The sequence below is a fragment of the Myodes glareolus genome, chromosome 24 (assembly GCF_982192425.1).
Source record: "Myodes glareolus chromosome 24, mMyoGla1.1, whole genome shotgun sequence".
NCBI classification, from domain to species: domain Eukaryota; kingdom Metazoa; phylum Chordata; class Mammalia; order Rodentia; family Cricetidae; genus Myodes; species Myodes glareolus.
Genome location: NC_142049.1, coordinates 46,187,235 through 46,206,024, shown reverse-complemented (window position 1 = coordinate 46,206,024; position 18,790 = coordinate 46,187,235). Strand labels below are relative to the sequence as shown.

General features: G+C 41.8%; 2 protein-coding genes across 6 annotated transcripts in view; one reads left to right on the top strand and one right to left on the bottom strand.

The window, feature by feature from the left end:
• The window catches only part of Hps5 (HPS5 biogenesis of lysosomal organelles complex 2 subunit 2), a 46,124-nt gene extending 38,976 nt beyond the window's left edge, over positions 1-7,148 (bottom strand). The window contains exons 1-4 of one of the 5 annotated variants that reach the window (XM_048427023.3): positions 6,903-7,148; positions 3,105-3,252; positions 733-843; positions 287-351 (exon numbers count right to left, since the gene is read on the bottom strand). In XM_048427023.3, the coding sequence (XP_048282980.1) occupies positions 287-351; positions 733-843; positions 3,105-3,212 (284 nt within the window). In that variant the 5' untranslated portion in view covers positions 3,213-3,252; positions 6,903-7,148. Of the gene's footprint in view, positions 1-286; positions 352-732; positions 844-1,924; positions 2,094-3,104; positions 3,253-6,818 lie in introns of those variants that run through there. The other 4 variants (XM_048427022.3, XM_085682717.2, XM_048427024.3 and 1 more) reach the window with 4 other exon arrangements.
• A 123-nt stretch (positions 7,149-7,271) lies between these two features.
• The window catches only part of Gtf2h1 (general transcription factor IIH subunit 1), a 29,245-nt gene continuing 17,726 nt past the window's right edge, over positions 7,272-18,790 (top strand). Inside the window, exons 1-3 of the mRNA XM_048427028.3 lie at positions 7,272-7,680; positions 15,440-15,608; positions 18,168-18,360. Of these exons, the coding sequence (XP_048282985.1) occupies positions 15,455-15,608; positions 18,168-18,360 (347 nt within the window). The 5' untranslated portion in view covers positions 7,272-7,680; positions 15,440-15,454. The remainder of the gene's footprint in view (positions 7,681-15,439; positions 15,609-18,167; positions 18,361-18,790) is intronic.

Sequence of the window (18,790 nt, the reverse complement as noted above, 5' to 3'; positions counted from 1 at the left end):
GAGAGAAAAGTAAGACATACCCAGGTGTGAGCAGGGGCTCCTCAAGGAGAGGCGGCTCCTCCCATTTTAGATGTTGTTGCCTCAAATCAGCATTTTTCACAAACACTAAGGTGACCAAATACTCCTCCCAGATGGCTTGGGCACTGAGCAGATATGATTTCCCAGGATACAAATTTCCGTGCTAAACCAGTACAGTGCTAGGTGATATGAGATGGTTGGTCACCCTAACAAGCACTCTTGTCAGCTTAACATGCTAGAAAAGATCGTCATTCAAAGAGTATCTTACCTGGTAGCTACAGCAACATAGTCATCATCATGAGAACAGCAAGCAATCTGAGTGATCGCACCCTCCTAGGACATCAGACAGAGAACAGCTTGTTTCCATTCCTCTTTTACTTGAAATGATTAATTACACTGGAAAAGTTCACATTCAAGAAAGCATATTCGCCAGGCAGTGGTGGCGCACGCCTTTAATCCCAGCACTCGGGAGGCAGAGGTAGGCGAATCTCTGTGAGTTCGAGGCCAGCCTGGTCTACAAGAGCTAGCTCCAGGACAGGCTCCTAAGCTACAAAGAAACCCTGTCAAGAAAGAAAGAAAGAAAGAAAGAGAGAGAGAGAGAGAGAGAGAGAGAGAGAGAGAGAGAGAGAGAGAGAAAGAAAGAAAGAAAGAAAGAAAGAAAGAAAGAAAGAAGAAAGCATACTCCAACCAACGTGTGAATGTCCTCGTTCTTACCCGGTGAGAGAGAAACAGCCTTTGCTTCCAGCCGTCTTTCTGAATAAGATTGAGTCCTCCTCCTGTGCTGCCTAATGCCAACCACTTCCGAGACACAGCTATGCTGGTACACTGAAAGCATGAAGAGACAAGTGTGAGATGATTAGGCCATAACCACCATGCACTGGGGATGCAGCTTGGTTGCAGGACACTTGCCTGGAACTGACAAAAACATAAGCTGCACTGCCAGAAGTGTTAAAAATAACCTAACCACTGGAAATAAGTGCTGCAATTCCGTGCGCACTGCATCCCTTCCATCTTTCCCCTGTCCAGAAGGACACAATGGAACAGCACTCATTTCTAAATCTAGAATGCTAAAATATACCAAACAAAGAACATTTTGCTTTTAAACTTTTAGTTGAATCTCGAAAAGCTGAATAGGTTCACTTATATTAATGAGTAATTTTTCTTTGTTATAAGCCAGTTATTAAATGGTTCATATTTTGTATAATTTGATCAGGCCATTCCAGTGCTGACCACAATAGGAGGGAACTAAATAATTACCAGCAACAAAGCAGCTACTTCAATCATTTTCTCTCTTCAATCACTTCTATCTGCAGAACCATCACATACACCCACAGCCCTCATAGCAAATGAAACTGGGAGGCCTCAGATGCAGGTCCCATACCGCCATGTCTCTTCAAAGTCATTTCTGACTGAGCCACCAGAGCAAGTTGTGGTTATGCTGGACACGACTCTTGTGTCAAAATGTGTTAATAAGTTGACTAAAATACATTCCTAATCATTTTCAACTTTCTTTTCAACACAGAAATTGACAAACCCAAGTATTCACTTTTGTAGGTTCCTTTGCTGCCATGGGTGGCCAAGGTATTCAGTCCCAGCCAGCGGACTCAGCTTGCTAGAAACTTCTTGGGAAGCTTTATTTTCTCTAATGAAATGTAGAGTTAAGAAAATATCCAAACCTTTGTTCTTGGCCCTTCATTCTTGCTGACAAGATGAGGAAGGCCAGGCAGGATATTATATTACTTCTACTACTACTGTAATTAAGCCAATAGATATGATGGGAGAAGAGGGATGGAGAAACATGAGTAATGTGTTCAATCACAAGAACAAGCCACACATGCAAAAACATGTTTCTATAGAGGCATATGAACAACAACAGCTGACAGAAACTCACTCCTATCTGCTATACCTGGGAGGAGCACAGAAACATATTGTTTTGAAGGAACTGTCTTGATTCTTGGCGTGTTCTCAAACACTCCAAATTCTCCCACAACTCCACTCTTGGCCTGTGTCCAACAGTATGGTGTGCTGTAACTTGCAGCTGACAACATTGCTGATGGTGACCTTCACCACTGTTGACTGCACTGGCCTGGCTGTTGGTTCCTCTTTTCCCTTTTTTCAGAGGACCCAAATCTGCACTGGGACATCAGGCTTATGTCTGCAATCCCAGCACTGAGGAAGCTCAGGCAGGCATTTCACCATGAATGTGGGACTAGCCTGGGCTGCACAGTGAGTTCCAACAAATTTGGACAATAGAGTGAGACTCTGTTAAGAGAGAGAGAATGGGGTGGGGGGAGAGAGAAGGGAAGGGAAGGGAAGGGAAGGGAAGGGAAGGGAAGGGAAGGGAAGGGAAGGGAAGGGAAAAGGGTGGGTGATTTAAGGCACAGCAAAAATTTAAGAATAAAATCATTTGTGATTAAGATTTTATTCTTCACTGTGACTTCCCTGTGTTTAATCAAGAGTCTGAGGTTTCAGGGAACCATGTGCTTTCTAAGTTGCTAACTGGCTTTTGCCTTATTCCCTACACATGACTGTATCAAAGTAACTGCAGTAATTCATGTTGTTCAAATGTAATAGGGTATGCTCATTTATACTATTTTAATGCCAATAAAGTACATTACTTCCTAAGAGAAGACAGGAAGACTACCAAGAAGAGAAAAGATAAGGCAACAGTAGTGTATTCCAGAACTGAGAAAGAATCAAATGATAGTTTAAAAAATAAAGAAAGAGCTACTTCCATGCAAGGTAAAACAGGCAAAAGCTCCAAGAGGGGGCTGGAGAGATGGCTCAGAGGTTAAGAGCACTGACTGCTCTTCCAGAGGACCCGGGTTCAATTCCCAGCACCCACATGGCAGCTCACAGCTGTCTGAAGATCCAGTTGCAGGGGATCTGACACCTTCACACCATTGCACATAAAATAAAGTTAAATAAACCATAAAAATATTAAAAAAAAAAAAGCTCCAAGAGTCCACAAAACACAAAACAAGAACACAGGTAGGAGCATGAATGGCAGAGCACACAAACACATTTTTGGATATAAAATGAAAGCAATGGACTACATAAGACTCTGTCTCAAAGTAGAAGTTCACCTTTAGACGACTAGAATCCAGCCGCAAAGCTGTGAGTAATGGATCCAAGGACTCAAATTCTGCAAGAACATGGCTGTAGGCTTCTGGTATTACTGGCACAAAAGTCATTTAGCCAAAAAGATGAAGGTTGTTCTTAAAGGATTTCCCACTAAAACAAAATTGCAAAATATAATTTAAAATTATCACTCATTCAACATATATTAACATTCAACAGAGAAATAGGCAACCACCTCTAAAAATTGGGCATGGGGGGGGCAGATCTAAGTATCAATTACATGCAAAGGTTCATTCACACTGTGAGGGACATACCTAGGTATCAAATACACGCAAAGGTTCTTCACACTGTGCCATTCCCTAACTCTCAGAATTTTAGGTCTGGATTTCCAAGTCCTTCCACAGTCCTATCCCTCTCTAGTGTGGAACAATTTAAGTAAGAAAAATGGATAGACTAGGACTTAAAAGGAAAACTGGCCAAGCTCCTCAAGGGTAAGGTAGCAATCCCACTGTTTCTTTATATCATAAACCATCTGTCTATAGAAAGCTTTCGTTAAGAGGCAACCTTGAGCTAGAAATGATGGTGCACGCCTTTGATCCCAGCACTCAGGAGGCAAAGGCAGGTGGAGCTCTGTGAGTTCGAGGCCAGCCTGGTCTACAGAGTGAGTTCCAGGACAGGCTCCAAAGCTACAGAGAACTCTGTCTCGAAAATCAAAACAAACAAACAAAAAAAAACAACATCAACAAAAATGCCAAATGAAACATTTTATCTATTCAACTACTCTCAAGTACATTTTGGGGGGGATTGGGGGTCAAATGTCACCAATTTCCATGGGAAACAAGAAAAGAAATTGGTGATCTTCCCGGTCTTTGTTGTGTTCAAAGATGTTCATCTTTCATATGATCAAAAATCAAATGCTTGCCATCCAATCAGCCCTGACAGTGCACATGACAAACAAGGAAGCACTTGTATTCGGTGCAGCATTAACCATGGGCATGACGTCATAACCTGCAGGCTTTAAGCTGAGGTTCTCATCATCCTCATGAGACTTTCCTCCACAGATGTCAGCGGTGCCATGACGGTGTATGGGTCACCACTTGAGTCCGGGTATAATTCTGTGAAAGTAGGAGCCCTCTAACCAATCACTTCAGTGTAAGTTTTCTGCTGCCTTTTGAGCTTTATCTGTAAACAGCTTGAAAGAGACGGGCTCGAGGGCTTGCCATCAATGGCAAGGAACACAACGGAGTTGATCGTGGCTAATATCAAGCAGCTACAAGGCACATCGGCAGCTTCAAAACCGCTCCTCACTAATTTTAACTTCCCAGTCTTCTCCTACCTACCAAGTTAGCGAAGGAGGAGCAGCAGCAGCTGAGAAGACAGCACAGTGGAGAAAGGGTTTAATGCACAGACATGACCTCAGTTTGGATCTCTGGCACCCACACAGAAGCCTGACAGGGAGCACATCAAGGAAGACACATGACATCTACCTTTGGCCTCCACACACACACATACCAGCACACATAAAAAAGGATTAACAATTACAAAACAAACAGATACCATGAAAAAATTCAGAAGCATCTGTCTGTATTTTTGTCTATGCTTTGTATTTTTGACACTATTTTAGAAGCACATTTATTCATTCAGCAAATATGTCCTGAGCATCATTCATACGCTAGATGTTGGTCTAGAAGATAACAGCAGAGGACAAACAAAAAAAAAATCCTAATCTTCTCAGACCTTCCAGTGGTAAAACACACAGAAACATGTACAAGATGGTTTTTCAAATCCAAGATCTTTACATACTGGGCAAGTGTTCTATCACTGAGTGTGCCTTCCCGTCTTTGTGAAGCTTTAAAATTATATACATATATTCTCTGCTACTAATGCAGTACAGCTTGACCTCTACAATTATATATTCTGTATATAATTGTATATTCAGAAAAAAAGCAAACAAAATTTAGCATGACTATATCAAAGTATTTGACAATTCCTTACCCAAGAGAAATTTCAGTCATTTATCTTTTTAAAATTAGTTTATTTTTATTTTATATGCATTGGTGTTTGTCAGATCCCCTAGAAGAAGAGCTAAAGAAAGTTGTGAGTTGTCATGTGGGTGCTGGGAATAGAACCTGAGTCGTCTGGAAGGGCACCCTCTGGAAGGTCACACAGTGCTCTTAGCCGTAAAGCTGTTTTTCCAGCTCCGAGTCATTTATCTTAAGTAGTCAGTAAAATAACAGGGATAGTTGTGAGGACGGACATGATCAATAAAAGAATTCCAAAAACCAATTCCAGTCAAATAAAGAGAAAATCACAAATACCATACATGTATGTATGTATGTATGTATGTATATACATACATATCCACAGCTCTCATAAGGAATCACAGTTAGTCAGAGAAAACACCCTAAAGGAGTACACTGTTCCCAGGTCAGCTTTCATCATGAGGAAGGGGGAAGGGCTGCAGGTAGAGCTGAAAGAGGAAAGGCAGGAAAGTGCTGAAGGTATTCAGAGAATACAAGTCTTGTCCTCAGTTAAGTATAAAATGGAAATAATGGAATAAGGAAGCTGTTGCCATAATTTGGGCTCGAGGTACAAAATGCTTCCAACCTTAAGGCAAGGGACCTAAACTTAATTTGATAGGTTGCAGAGTCACTGAAGGATTTACTGCGGAGAATTTACACAATTCCTGTAAAGTGCTATGGGCAGATGCTAGAAAACATGGATCTAAAAGTAAGGAGTTATGAAGAAGGGAAGATGAGACATACCCTTTACCCAGAAAATCTGTGGGAAAGAAGAAAGCCTCTCTCTTGACATTCTGAGTAGAGAAGACTTAAAACTCATTTGTTACTAGTAGTAGCTAAAAGAAGAATAGCTTCCTTTTCCACACAATGTTATCTCAGTCAGTACTTCCTTTTTTAGCTTAATCTCCTTACCCTCTCCTATTATTCAACTATTCTGGACTATCTTGTTCTTTCCTTCCATAAAAGTGAACTTCTGTAGCTTTACTTACGCTGTTCGAACCAACAAGCCCTACTTTTCTAAAAAGCTGAGTTTAAACATTGCTTCTGTGTGCTAGTAGAGAAATGAGATGAAATAAAAACCTGTAAAAATGCCGAACTTGTAGAAGATGGTGGCAAATGCTTGCTAAAAATCAGTAAACATCTAACATCTTTTTAAAAGGTTGGCTTCCCCAAAGGTCACAACGCTCACAAAAGTAAACTTGAAAGTAGAATACACAAGAGAAAAGAAGAAGACGAGGAGGAGGAGGAGACCTGACTTTCGTCCTAAGACTTCATAAGTTGAAAAGAGAGACCCAAATATACAAAGCTGTCCTTTGTGTGTGCCGTGTCATGCCATTTTCTCCCCAATAATGAAAGAAAGTAGAACACACTAAAGATCGAAACGCTTTCTCCACTTCCCCGGATTATTCTAATGATAATTCAAGAGCAGTAGACAATGAATGCTGCTTACACAGTCAGTACCAATGACAACGCACCTAGTCCCCCTGCATGAGAGAAAAGATTCGACAGAGACAAGGGTAACAAAAATTGAAGAAATTATGCAAAGGGGGAATTAACAGACTTTATTTCCAGAAGAGAATCGTCCTGTTCAGGAAATAATGATCAGGAAACTCTGTTTCAGAAAAATTAACAACTAGCTCATGCATTCATTCATGCATGCATGTATTCATTCATTCATTCCACGTTGCGAGATCCTACCGTGTTCTAGGTCCTGGAGGCCCCGCTGGAGACAATGGTGAGCAGAGCAGTCCCTTACCACAAGCTCTTGTCAATCACAACTACCTTTCAAACCGCCGTGACTTTAAACTGCGTCTGTCGCTGTGGAGGAGAGTCTGGGACGCGGGTTTTCCAAGCGAGGCTCACAGAGTTGCAGGCTGACCAGCCAGCCGCGACGCCTCCAAAGCCCAGCAGCCACTTCCGTCAGCGGGCCTCACAGACCCCACGCACTGACAGCGGAACCTCAACTTTAGACTCGAATCCTAGTCCCCCAAGTCCCGCCCCGCCCTTGCCGACGTCATCCAGCGGCGCCGGGGACGCGGAGAAAGTGTTGTTAACGGCACTTCCTCGTCACGTGACAGTCACGCCCCTCCCCGCGCGCGGTCCCGCCCCCTCCGGCCGCGGTCGCGATTACGCTCCCTGCGGCCTGCAGTAAGAGAGCCGCCGCGGGCCGAGGACGCGCCGCCGATCCTGACCGGGTGATCTCTGGGTAGAACGACGAGGCAAGCCGAACCTCCGAAACTCTTCGCCACTCGAGACCGGAGACGGGAAACAAAACAGGCGGGAATCGGTGGGGGAGGGCTGGAGCTAGCGGAAGGTGTCATGGCGGCCGCACCGGCGGTCACGTGTCCCGGAGGCCCGCCCTGGAACTTCCGGTCACGTGCCCTCAGCGCCCTCGCAGCCAGCGATGGAGGCGAGACCCCCCGGCAACAGAGGCGGTGGCGACGGCTGCGGCGGCTGGGTTTCAGCCTCGCCCCTGCAGCGGCTGTGAGGAGCGCGGCGGAGCTAAACCTGACCGGACGTGGTTCTCGGAGCCCAGGCCGGAGGCAGTAGCTCCCACCTGGTGAGTTCAGACCGAAGAATGGGGGTGGGCGGGCGGTGAGGGTCTGACAGGCCCCGGGGGCGCGGGGCGGCGCGGGTTCAGACCCTCGTGTAGAAGTCTTCACGGCCCTGCAAGCTGGCTGGGTGGCTTGCCCTCCTTATCACGAAATGGGAAGGAGGTGCCCTGACCCTTAAGCGACTGCCTGAAGGCATTCCGTTCTTCCGGCGAGACGAACTCGAAGGTTTACCGGGTCAGACTCACCTCCCGAGAATGCAGGAAGTGAGGCCTCTCCGGGACACTGAAGCCCTTCCCGTTAGAAAGTCTGCCCGGGAGAGTCTTTCGGTTCTTGTAGGAGAAGTCCCCACCTTGGTTGGCTGCTTGCCTTTTTGCTTCCACCTGTCATCCCGCTCTTCAAACGGTTATTTAAGCGAGAGCCATACACCCAGTTTTAGTTATGACCGGCTTGACAGCCATGTAATGTAAAGTGGACCAATACATGGCAATGTGTGATTATTTTTATAAATTCTCCGGTGTTCTCAAAGGCTAAGTTACAGTGAAATTGACGCTTACATGCCCATTTTTGCCATCTGTAAAATAAGTGTGGGAGAAAGATGTTAAAACTTTTGCCCAGGACGGCAGTGAGATGGTTCAGCTGGTAAAGGTGCTGCTAAGCCTGAGTTCCATCTGTGGGACCCACGTGTTGGAAGGCGAGAACCAATTACCGGAAGTTGTGTCCTCACATATACACAATTTAATCTCACTTTTGTGCGTTTTGTTTTGGTGGTGGTTGTTCATTCAAAGACTCCAGTTTAAAATAAAGTAAAACAGAGGTTTGTGAGTCAGGAATGCAGCTCAAAGCAAGTAGTGCCTGCTGAACATGTATAAGGTGCTGGATTCCATCACCAGAACTGGCAAGGAAAAAAAAAATAGAGGACTATGGGTCCAGCTCAGTGCAAACTGATAAGAATGCAGGTCTGGGTACCTGACAGGTCTGAAAACAACCATGTCTGGCTCCGTACAATATTCTCAATAGCCAAACTTGTGGTTTCCTTTTTTTTCTTTCTTTCTTTCTTTTTTGCTTGTGTTTCGAGAAAAGACTTCACTATATTGCTGCCTGTCCTGGAACTTGTTTTGTAGACCACTCTGGCCTCAAACTCAGAGATCCACCTGCCTCTGCCTCCTCAGTGCAGGAATTAAAGGCTTGCACCACCATACCCCATCCCTGTTCCTGTCCCAGCTTTGTAATTTTTAAAACATTTTAAAGAGAAACATTTCTCCCATGAATTTTTGTCTGGAATTCCAACATAAAAAAATCAACGTGCTTCAGTGAATCTGAATTTAGGTGGGTCAGCATCCTATTTTTAAGGACATCCCCTAAAAACACAATTTGGAAACCACTGAGTCATAGTTGTCAAAACCTTAAGTTTTATTTTTTGTTTCTGTTTTTTGAGGCAGGATTTCTGTGTGAAACAGTCCTGGCTATCCTGGAACTCAAACTCACAAAGATCCACCTCCCAAGTGCTGGGATTAAAGGCATGTGCCGCCACCACCCGGCCTAATCAAAGATTCTTAAAAGCCAAAACCAGAATAGCCACATGACAAGATCGTAATACAGGGGAATATAACCTCTGGTGGCAATCTGATGTCTTATAAGAACAACTCTGGAAAGAATTTTGTGCCTAAATTAGCTAGCAGGCTTGAATCTTTTCGAAGCAGGGTCTCCCCACTGTAGTAAAAATTGTCTTTCAGTTCGTAGCAACAGTTCTAAAAGATTTATTTATTTATTATGTATACAGTATTCTCAGTATTCTGTCTGCATGTATGCCTGCAGGCCAGAAGAGGGCACCAGATCTCATTACAGATGGTTGTGAGCTACCATGTGGTTGCTGGGAATTGAACTCAGGACGTTTGGAAGGACAGGCAGTGCTCTTAACCTCTGAGCCATCTCTCCAGCCCCACCACACCCAGTTTAAAAGGAGAGATCTGTTGTATTTACTTGGCCAACTGAGTGAGATGGATGGGTTTGAATTTCTCTTACAGTAAGTACAGAAGTACAGATATATAAAAGCAATTTTAAGAGCTAGGCTTGGTGGTGGCACATGCCCTTAGTCCCAGCACTTGAGGGACAGAGGCAGTGATTCTCTTGAGTTTGAGGTAGTTTGAGGTTAGCCTGGTCTAATAGTAAGTGCCAGACCAGTCAGGACTACATATTGGTGTTTTCTTGTTCCAGCTGCCTGCTCCCAAATAACCGACTCAGAGGCTTAATATAAATTATAAATGCTCAGGTTTGTTACTAATTAGCTCTTACAACTTAAACCATTTTCATTGATCTTTGTGCTGCCCTGAGGCTCATGGATTTTACCTCTATCCAATTTTGTGTTTCTGACTCAATCTTCCATCCAGCTGGCAACTCCTGACTCTGCCCTTCCTCATCCCATCTTTCTTATTTTGGCTTTCCCACCTAACTTTATCCTGCTTAGCTATTGACCAGTCAGCTTGTGTATTAAACCAATCATGGTGACATACATATATTCACACAGTATACAGACGGAATATTCCACAGCAGAAATAAGTGAGGTACAGAGGAGTATGTGTTCTTTAAAAATACCGGGAAGAGGGCTGGAGAGATGGCTCAGTGGTTGAGAGCACTGGCTGCTCTTCCAGAGGTCCTGAGTTCGATTCCCAGTAACCACATGGTGGCTCCCAGCCATCTGTAATGAGATCTGGCACCCTCTTCTGGCATACGGGCATACATAGAGGCAGAATGTTGTGTACATAATAAGTAAATAAATCTTTAAAAAAAAATACCGGGAAGATAATTGCGGTCCAAAAAAGAATCAGTTAAAAGTAGTAAAGCAATGGGCGTGGTTGTGCATGCCTTTTGATCCTAGCACTGGAATTCTCTTAAGCTTAGTGATAATACTCTTTATCAGCATGCAGTTTTTATTAGTGGGTATTTGCCTATTTCCTTCTATAGTGCACTTAGTATTTTCCTTAGTGCTTCGTTTGTGAAACCATGCTTATAAACAGTAACAATCCACTGTGGTTTCCTTTTAATTTTTGTGGTTTTGTGTGGGTGTTTTGCCTACATGTGTGTCTATGCACCCACCCCTACGTGCCTGGGGCCTAAGGAGGCCAGAAGAGATCATCAGATCCCCTGCAATTGAAGTTGTTAGCAACAAACCCAGGTCCCCATCAACTGAGAACAGCAAGTGCTCTTAACTAATAAACAAACCGTCTCTCCAACCCCTTTGGGGTTCCTTTGCAAAAAGGAACCTCCAAGGTTTTATTTCCTGTGTTGTTGTACTGATAAAACATTTTTTGATTACTTAATAGCAAGCAATCTCGAGCTCTTTTCACTGGTTTTCCTTTTTTTTTCCACTCATTTTCTTTAAGATGGGATCTTGCCTTGTATCTCAGGCTGCCCTTGAACATGGCAGTTCTTCATTCTGCTTTTGATATCCTGAGCAAATACCCATATCTTAACGCTAGTAGATATAGCTCACTCTTGGAAACCTCCTTTCCAGGAGACAAGAGTGCTAAAGATAAAAGAGTTTATCTTTCTGTATACTTTGATAGAAGAGGTAGGTAATGGAAATTCAGAGACATTCAGAAATTAAAGATTTCTGTTGAACCACTGTAAATTTTTCCTAAAATGTTAGGGCGAGATCTTTCTAGGGCAGGATCTAATTTTGGGAATCTTTGTGAAAAATGACTATCTGGTCTATGAATAGAAAGCTATAGTATCCTGTAGTTGAGTTGAAGATAGATGTGTATAGATTTCTTGTGTCCTGGCAAGGCTGAATTCTTCAATAAAGATCTTTCAATTTTATAAGTACATATTAGATCATTTTGAGGATTGTGCTGTGCTGCTGGGTGCTATATTATAATGGATACAACACATTGAACCTTGATCTTTCTAAAGCTTGCAGTCTACCAAGGGATATATACATGTTTTTTCACATATATTTAATGCTGGAAGGTAAAATATAGTGCATATGATCCCATTGTTGTGGATCTCATATTGTTATGGATTTTATGTTATGATTTCCAATGTGTCAGAAATCTTTGGAAGTCAAGAGAACTCTTTAAAGTATACACATATCCTAAATGCCAAATTGGACTGCTGGTTCCAAGAAACATGTAACAGCAGTGTTAAATATTTCATGCCAAACAATGTCCACTTCAGGGACATTAGAGCTGAGAAGAGCTACCTAAGTGAAACTTTACTCCTGGGTTCCATCTCTAAGAAAAGCATGGTACTATGAACCCAAACTGCATTTACTATACAGAGCTCAAACCCATAGCCAATATGATCTCCGAGGCTTTAAAACAAATGGTAGTTTGTTTGTGGTGGAATTTGAAAATATGCTTATAATTTTGAAAGGGGGTGGTGTTTTTGTAAAGTTATTAGTCATACCTTTACATTGTAAAATATTAAGGAAATATGTTATATAGTACATACATACATATTCAGCACATTTCCCTAAAATGCACTATATCCTTTAATTTTGTATGTTATAAGATTTTGATTTTGGAAACTATTTTTGTGTCCCCCCCCTTTTTATTAATTTTTTTTCTTTTATTGAAAATAGATTTTTTTCCCCTTCACATAATATATCCTGACCATATAATTTCTCCTCCCTCTGCTTCTTCTAGTTCTCATCCAGATCCACTCCCGAGGGATAATAACAAAATAAAATATTGTAAGATTTTAAAAAAATTTCTTTTTTGTCAGAATTTGAGAAAACAAGCAGAAAAGAAGGCACAAGAAACAGGCCCACACTTTCACATACCTCATAAAAACACAATTCAGGAAGCCACAATCTATCAGAAGACCTGGTGCAGAGCCATGAAGGCCTATGCATGCTGCTTCAGGAGAATTACTTAAATTTATTAGCAAAACAGTGGTGATGCAGACCTTTAATTCTAACACTCAGGAGGCAGAGGCAGGGGGATCTCTGTGAGTTCCAGGCCAGCCTGGTCTACAGAGTAACTTCCAGGATGGCCAGAGCTACATAGAGAAACCCTGCCTCAAAACACCCCCAAAGTAAGTGCTATGAGGAGAATATTAGAAAAGAGTAATAACTTCAGAGATTAGAATCCACTCAAAATAAAATTGATGAAACCAGTTGAACAGAGAGAGAAAACTGTATCAAGTTGAAAACAAAGACTTACACATGCAGCTTCGGGCAAGGTTTTAACTGTAAAGAAGAGTCTTATGACAGATAATTCCATAAAATAATACATCTTTTCATTGACCGCATTGGGTTTAAAGTAGCCTACAGCCGTACTTTTCATAAAAGAAATATTATAGCTCTTACAGAGTTCTACGGGGAAAAACACAAAGAAATTTCTCCAAGGAATCTGAAAATCACAGAAGCCATTGTAGGGTGACCCCAATGGGTCTCTTAGCTCTTCCAAATGTGTCCCGTCTATACTAACAAAGATACTACAGATGACCAGAAAAACTTGGCAGGCAAATTATCTGAGACAATTGACAGTTGTGCCCACTGTTCAATAACTTATTTCTGAATTTTTTAATTTTTAATGGGGAGGATTAACCCAGGGCCTAGAGAATACTGGGACAACATTCAGCCTCTGAGCTGCATCTCAGCCTTGCTTCAAATAAATTTTAGTGGAAATGGTTTCTGTGTTATGTAGGAAAGGCCATTGTTAAGTACTGAAACTCAGTTCAGATGTGCTGAACTCTTTCCAGATTTTTGTCTTCACTCCATTTGCTTTTTTACCTTCACTGAGAGATGCTTCTGTTATTTTCCAAGCCCAGTTCATTGGAAGCTTCTGCTATAGGCTGTCTTTGCTGGAGCTTTTCTTCAAACTACTAATTAACATTATTGAGGTAATTATGTAGTAACTCCCTCCTAACTTCTCTCCAATCTTTCACAGGTTTTGATTGATGTTTCCTAAAATGTGTTTTATATAGTGCATCATATCATTTTACTTTCTGTAGTCAGGGTGTGAGCATTTAAATTTTTCCTAATTACTTGTTAGGAATATCTGTACAAACTTGATATTAAGCATTTAACAGATGCTGGGCAGTGGTAGCGCAGGCCTTTAATCCCAGCACTTGAGAGGCAGAGGCAGGCAGATCTCTGCCTTTGAGGCCAGCCTGGTCTACAGGGTGAGTTCCAGGATAGCTCTGCCATACCAAAAAACCGGAGCGGGGGCGGGGAGGGGGTGTTCATAGCTCCATAAATGTTACAAATTAAAAATAACTAATGCTTTTTTAGTTCTTACCCACATGTCAATCAACTGTTGGTAAGACTTTTTTATTTTGGAGTTAATCCATTTGAGCCACGGTTTCCCTATATGTAGCCTTGGTTGTCCTAGAGCTCACTATATAGAATAAACTGGCCTGGAACTTGCAGCCATCATTTTGCCTTCTCCTAAGTGCTAGTCATTTTTTGATAAGTAATGGATCCCCGGTTATTGGATTCCTCCTCTGAAGTGATAGGCCAAATCAAACTTACTAATAAATTCATATTTAATAAACAGAGCAAAGCAAGGCAGAACACTCCCCCTGACTTTCAGGAAGGCAGGAAGAGGAGAGTACTTGGTCTGGCAGGTCTTAAATAGCCTGTAGGATGTCTTAAGTTCCAGAGGAGGAGGAAGTGCTGCTGATAGCTTGGTGGGCATTCTCAGGGGTCTGGAATGGGAGGAATGGGACTGGGTAGAGCTTCCCAACAATTTTATTCAGTCTATGAGTGCATGTGTGCATACCAACTCACAAAATACAGCTTACCTTCTGGGACATCAAAGGACACTGTCAGGAATCAGTTCTTTATTGTCATCTTGTGAGATCCAGGGAAATCAGCTCCTACAATGCAAAAATACATGTTTTTGTAGATAATCAGGGGAAATAATCAACTTGTCTGTCCGTCTAGTCATACATGTAGAACATATGTGATATATGTAGTGTAACTCTTAGATCAACCTGACAAAGACAGAAACCTAGTCCTACTTAATTAGATGCTTCAGAAAAACATCTTGGCATCTCACACCAGTTTTCTTATCTATAAAACCTAACTAACAATAGAGGCTGCTTCAGAAGATTATTAAGTAGAGAATAAATGAGATTAAATAAAGTTTATAATGGCACCTTGTATAATCTGAATCTGCCATTGCTTCTTCCTCACAACACTCCCACCCCTCTTGAAAACTGTCTTACTATTGTGCACACTGGCCTTGAACTCTGATCTTCCTTCCTCACAATCCTGAGTACTAGGATTACAGGCATGCTCATAGCATGCCATTACTAGCATTCCTGTGCTAAAAATAAAATTGGGATAATACAAATTGGGAATTAGCTGCTTGAGAAAAGAATTGACTAGAAACAAGCATGGAGAAGCATTGGGGGTGTTCTAAAAATGTTCTCTGTGGTTTGGGTTGTGGTATGTAGGCATATACAATTTTTAAAGCAGTCAGAATGCCCTTGGTTGGTGTGTTAGTTACACATCTATTTATTTTTAATTTGTGTGGGTGTTTTGCCTGCATGTATGTATGTGAACCACAGGTATATTATGCCTGCAGAAGCCAGAAGAGAATGTTAGGTCCCTGGAGTTTGGTCAACCTGGACTTACAGACAGTTAGGAACCACCATGTGGGTGCTGGGAATCCAGCCTAGGTCCTCTGAAAAAGCACCATGACCACTGAGCCATCTGTCTCTCCAGCCATATACACCCATTTTTATTTACTTATTTTTAACCTATATTTATGTACTTGTTTTCTTTTTCTCCCTCGCCCCCCCCCCCCCCATTAGCACCTTGTAGGCATCATGGCAACTTCATCTGAAGAAGTGTTGCTGATAGTAAAGAAGGTTCGTCAGAAGAAGCAGGATGGAGCACTGTACCTCATGGCAGAAAGAATTGCTTGGGCACCTGAAGGCAAAGATAGATTTACAATCAGCCATATGTATGCAGATATTAAATGTAAGTCATATGTACTAACGTCTGATGTGTAGTCTGACAGTTTTATATTTTATATTTGAAAACATACAGTGGTAATTATAAAATAGGATCATCAAATACGCACTGTACCTTGCAGATTTACATAGTGTAAACCTACCTTCATTTTAAAACAAAATGGTTTTTTTCCGTGTGTACTTTGAAAAGTTCCATATTTCTTTGAGCAGATATGCAGTCTGGTCCATAACTGTTCTCTCTTGATGGACAATTAAGGATTGCTTTAGAATCTTTTACTGCAGATAGTTTCACATAATAAAACTGTGTACTAATATCTTTGAGATTTTGTATGTAGGTTGGTAGAAGATGGCAGATTGTCCCTTCACCAAAATTTTGCATTTAGGCAAGTTACCTAATTTTGAAATTTTGATAAGACCATTATCTGTTAGAAAAAGTAGACTCGGGGCTGGAGAAATAGCTCAGCGGTTAAAAGCACTGACTGCTCTTCCAGAGGACCCGGGTTCAATTCCCAGCACCCACATGGCAGCTCACAACTGTCTGAAAATCCAGTTCCAGGGGATCTGACATCTTCACACCAATGCACATAAAATTTTAAAAAAAAAGATACATTAATCATAAAAAATAAAAAAAAAAAAGAAAAAGTAGACTCAACTTTATAGCAAAGGTAGATGGAGGTATACGGAGCTTTTGAGGTCACAGTAGGGGCCCTTGGGGATCAAAGGACTCTTTGCATTCTGGGTGCACACTCTACCACTGAGTTACAGTGCCCTACCCAAGAACATTGAACTTTAAAGGCTAAAAATCAATGTACCTTCTTTTACCATATTTGCAAGGTTATCTTGGAATTTCTTCAAAATGTATACTATTTTGCAGTTGGACAGTAGGTTTAAGTGCACCAGAAATTTGGAATCTTTAACTTGAAAGAGATTTCTACAATTCTACAATCACCTAAACTGTGTGTTGCGTGGTGGGGGGGATCTTGAATATGAATCTGTGACCATTAGTATAGATCCACTTATTTATACGAGTTTTCTCATAGATAAAAGTCTTGTGTAGATTTTAGGCACCATGGTACTTCTAAAACTAAAAAGCAATGAACATGCCAGTAAACATCCTTTGTGTGCAAGTAACAGTCCTTTCCCAGCGATACAGCTCCCTATGATGGCTGGAAATGACCAAGATCCCTACCTTTTCCATTGAAATAACTTAGGATCTTAATTTCCCAAAGAAATAATATTTAAAACAATTCCTTTTATAACTAGGAGCTACTTGTATTACTATTGCTTAGAAATAGAAAATAAAGGACTGGGTGGATGGTGTAAGCCTTAAATTTAGCACTCAAGATTCAGAGACAGGCAGAGCTACATGGCAAATTCCAGGTCAGCCATGTTTCAGGCCAGCTTAGACTACAAAATGAGAGACATTCTGGGTGTGTGTGTCTGTCTGTCCTTCACTCCATACACACACATACCAGAAATCTATTTACGTTGCCTGCCAATTTAGTGGGACAAAGCCCTCTGTCTCCGACTCTTTGAGGAAGGAAAAGCACTGTTGCCATGACAGCCATTTGTTAAGAACATGGGTTCTGGGACTAGAGAGATGACTCAGATGTCAAGAGTACTTGCTGTTCTTGCAGAAGACCCCGTGCCAGCTCCCAACCATCTGTAACTCCAGTTTTGGGGTGGAATCCAACACCCTCTTCAGGCTTCCCTGGCACCAGGCCATACACATGGTGCACATACATACGTGAAGACAAAATACATAAGAAAAAGAACACAAGTTCTGCTGTGTGCATATATTTAAACAATTCAATCTTCAAATGGTCATGGTGGTATTGATGATGATGATGATGAAGATGAAGAAGATTTGAAGAAGATGAAGAAAATCTTCAGTGACTAGGAATGTAGTTCAGTAGGTAGGGTACTTTTGTAGCACGTACAAAGCCCTGAGTTTGGTCCCCAACGCTACATAAACCCAGTGTGATGACACATCCTAGTACATAGAGGAAAGAAGATCAAAAGATCAAGGTCATCTCTAGCTACAAGCAGAGCTTGAGAGCAGCCTGGGCTATAAGAGGCCCTGCCTACAAAGAAAGAGGCCCCCTTGATTGTGGACTCTGACCTCTTCCAAAGTATACTACAGTAGACTTGTATAAAATATTCTTAATACCTGTATGTTTGGGGTTTGTTTAGAAACAGGTAAGTTTTTGCATTGCTGAGAATCATACATCGGGTCCTCATAGGAAATGAGCAAGAGTTCCACTAACTGTTACCATCTCCCAGGTTGTTCGTTCCTTAATCATTCACTTTCAGTTTCTCTCTTTTTTTTTCTTCATATCAAAACTTTATTTTGACAATGTCATGCATTTATATAATGTACTCGGGTTATTCTCACTTCCATTCTTTCTTACTTGCTTTTAAGACAATATCTCCTATATCCTAAGCTAGGCTCAGGCTTGGTGATATAGCCCAGGTTGTCCTTGAAATTCTGATTGTCCTGCTTCCAGCTCCCAAGTGCTGGGATTACAGTCTGAGTGTCCTCATCTAATTAGCTTCATGCTTTTAGGCCAGAAAATCAGTCCAGAAGGAAAAGCTAAAATTCAACTTCAGCTGGTCCTGCATGCGGGGGACACAACAAACTTCCATTTTTCCAATGAAAGCACAGCGGTGAAAGAACGGGATGCAGTGAAGGACCTCCTTCAGCAGTTACTGCCCAAGTTCAAGCGGAAAGCCAATAAAGAACTGGAAGAAAAGAACAGGTGAAAGTGTAGATTCTGCTTCCCCACTCTACTAAGGGCTTGGCACATCTCCCTTCTGTAGGAAAATAGGATCCGTGCAGTCATTGCCTCTGATTCTCCACTTTTACCATGTGTTTGCTGTGTGACTTCTGACAAGACCGTGCAGCCCTAAAAGTTACTACATGAGGCCTATCATTTGATTAGGAGACCTGACATTACAAACACTGGTTCCTTGCTCTTTCCCCAGTTCATATAACAGAGAAGTTACTAAACTATTAGAAGTATGTTTGTGAATAAGAAGCCTAGAATCCCTACTGTGGGGTTTCAGACTTCTGAGGCATCCCCCCCCCACACACTCTCCCCACCACCAGAGGTCTTTCTCCCTGTGTGCTTTGTTTTTTGTTTCCTTACACCCTAATAAAAGCCTTTATTCAATTATTTAAAAAATAAT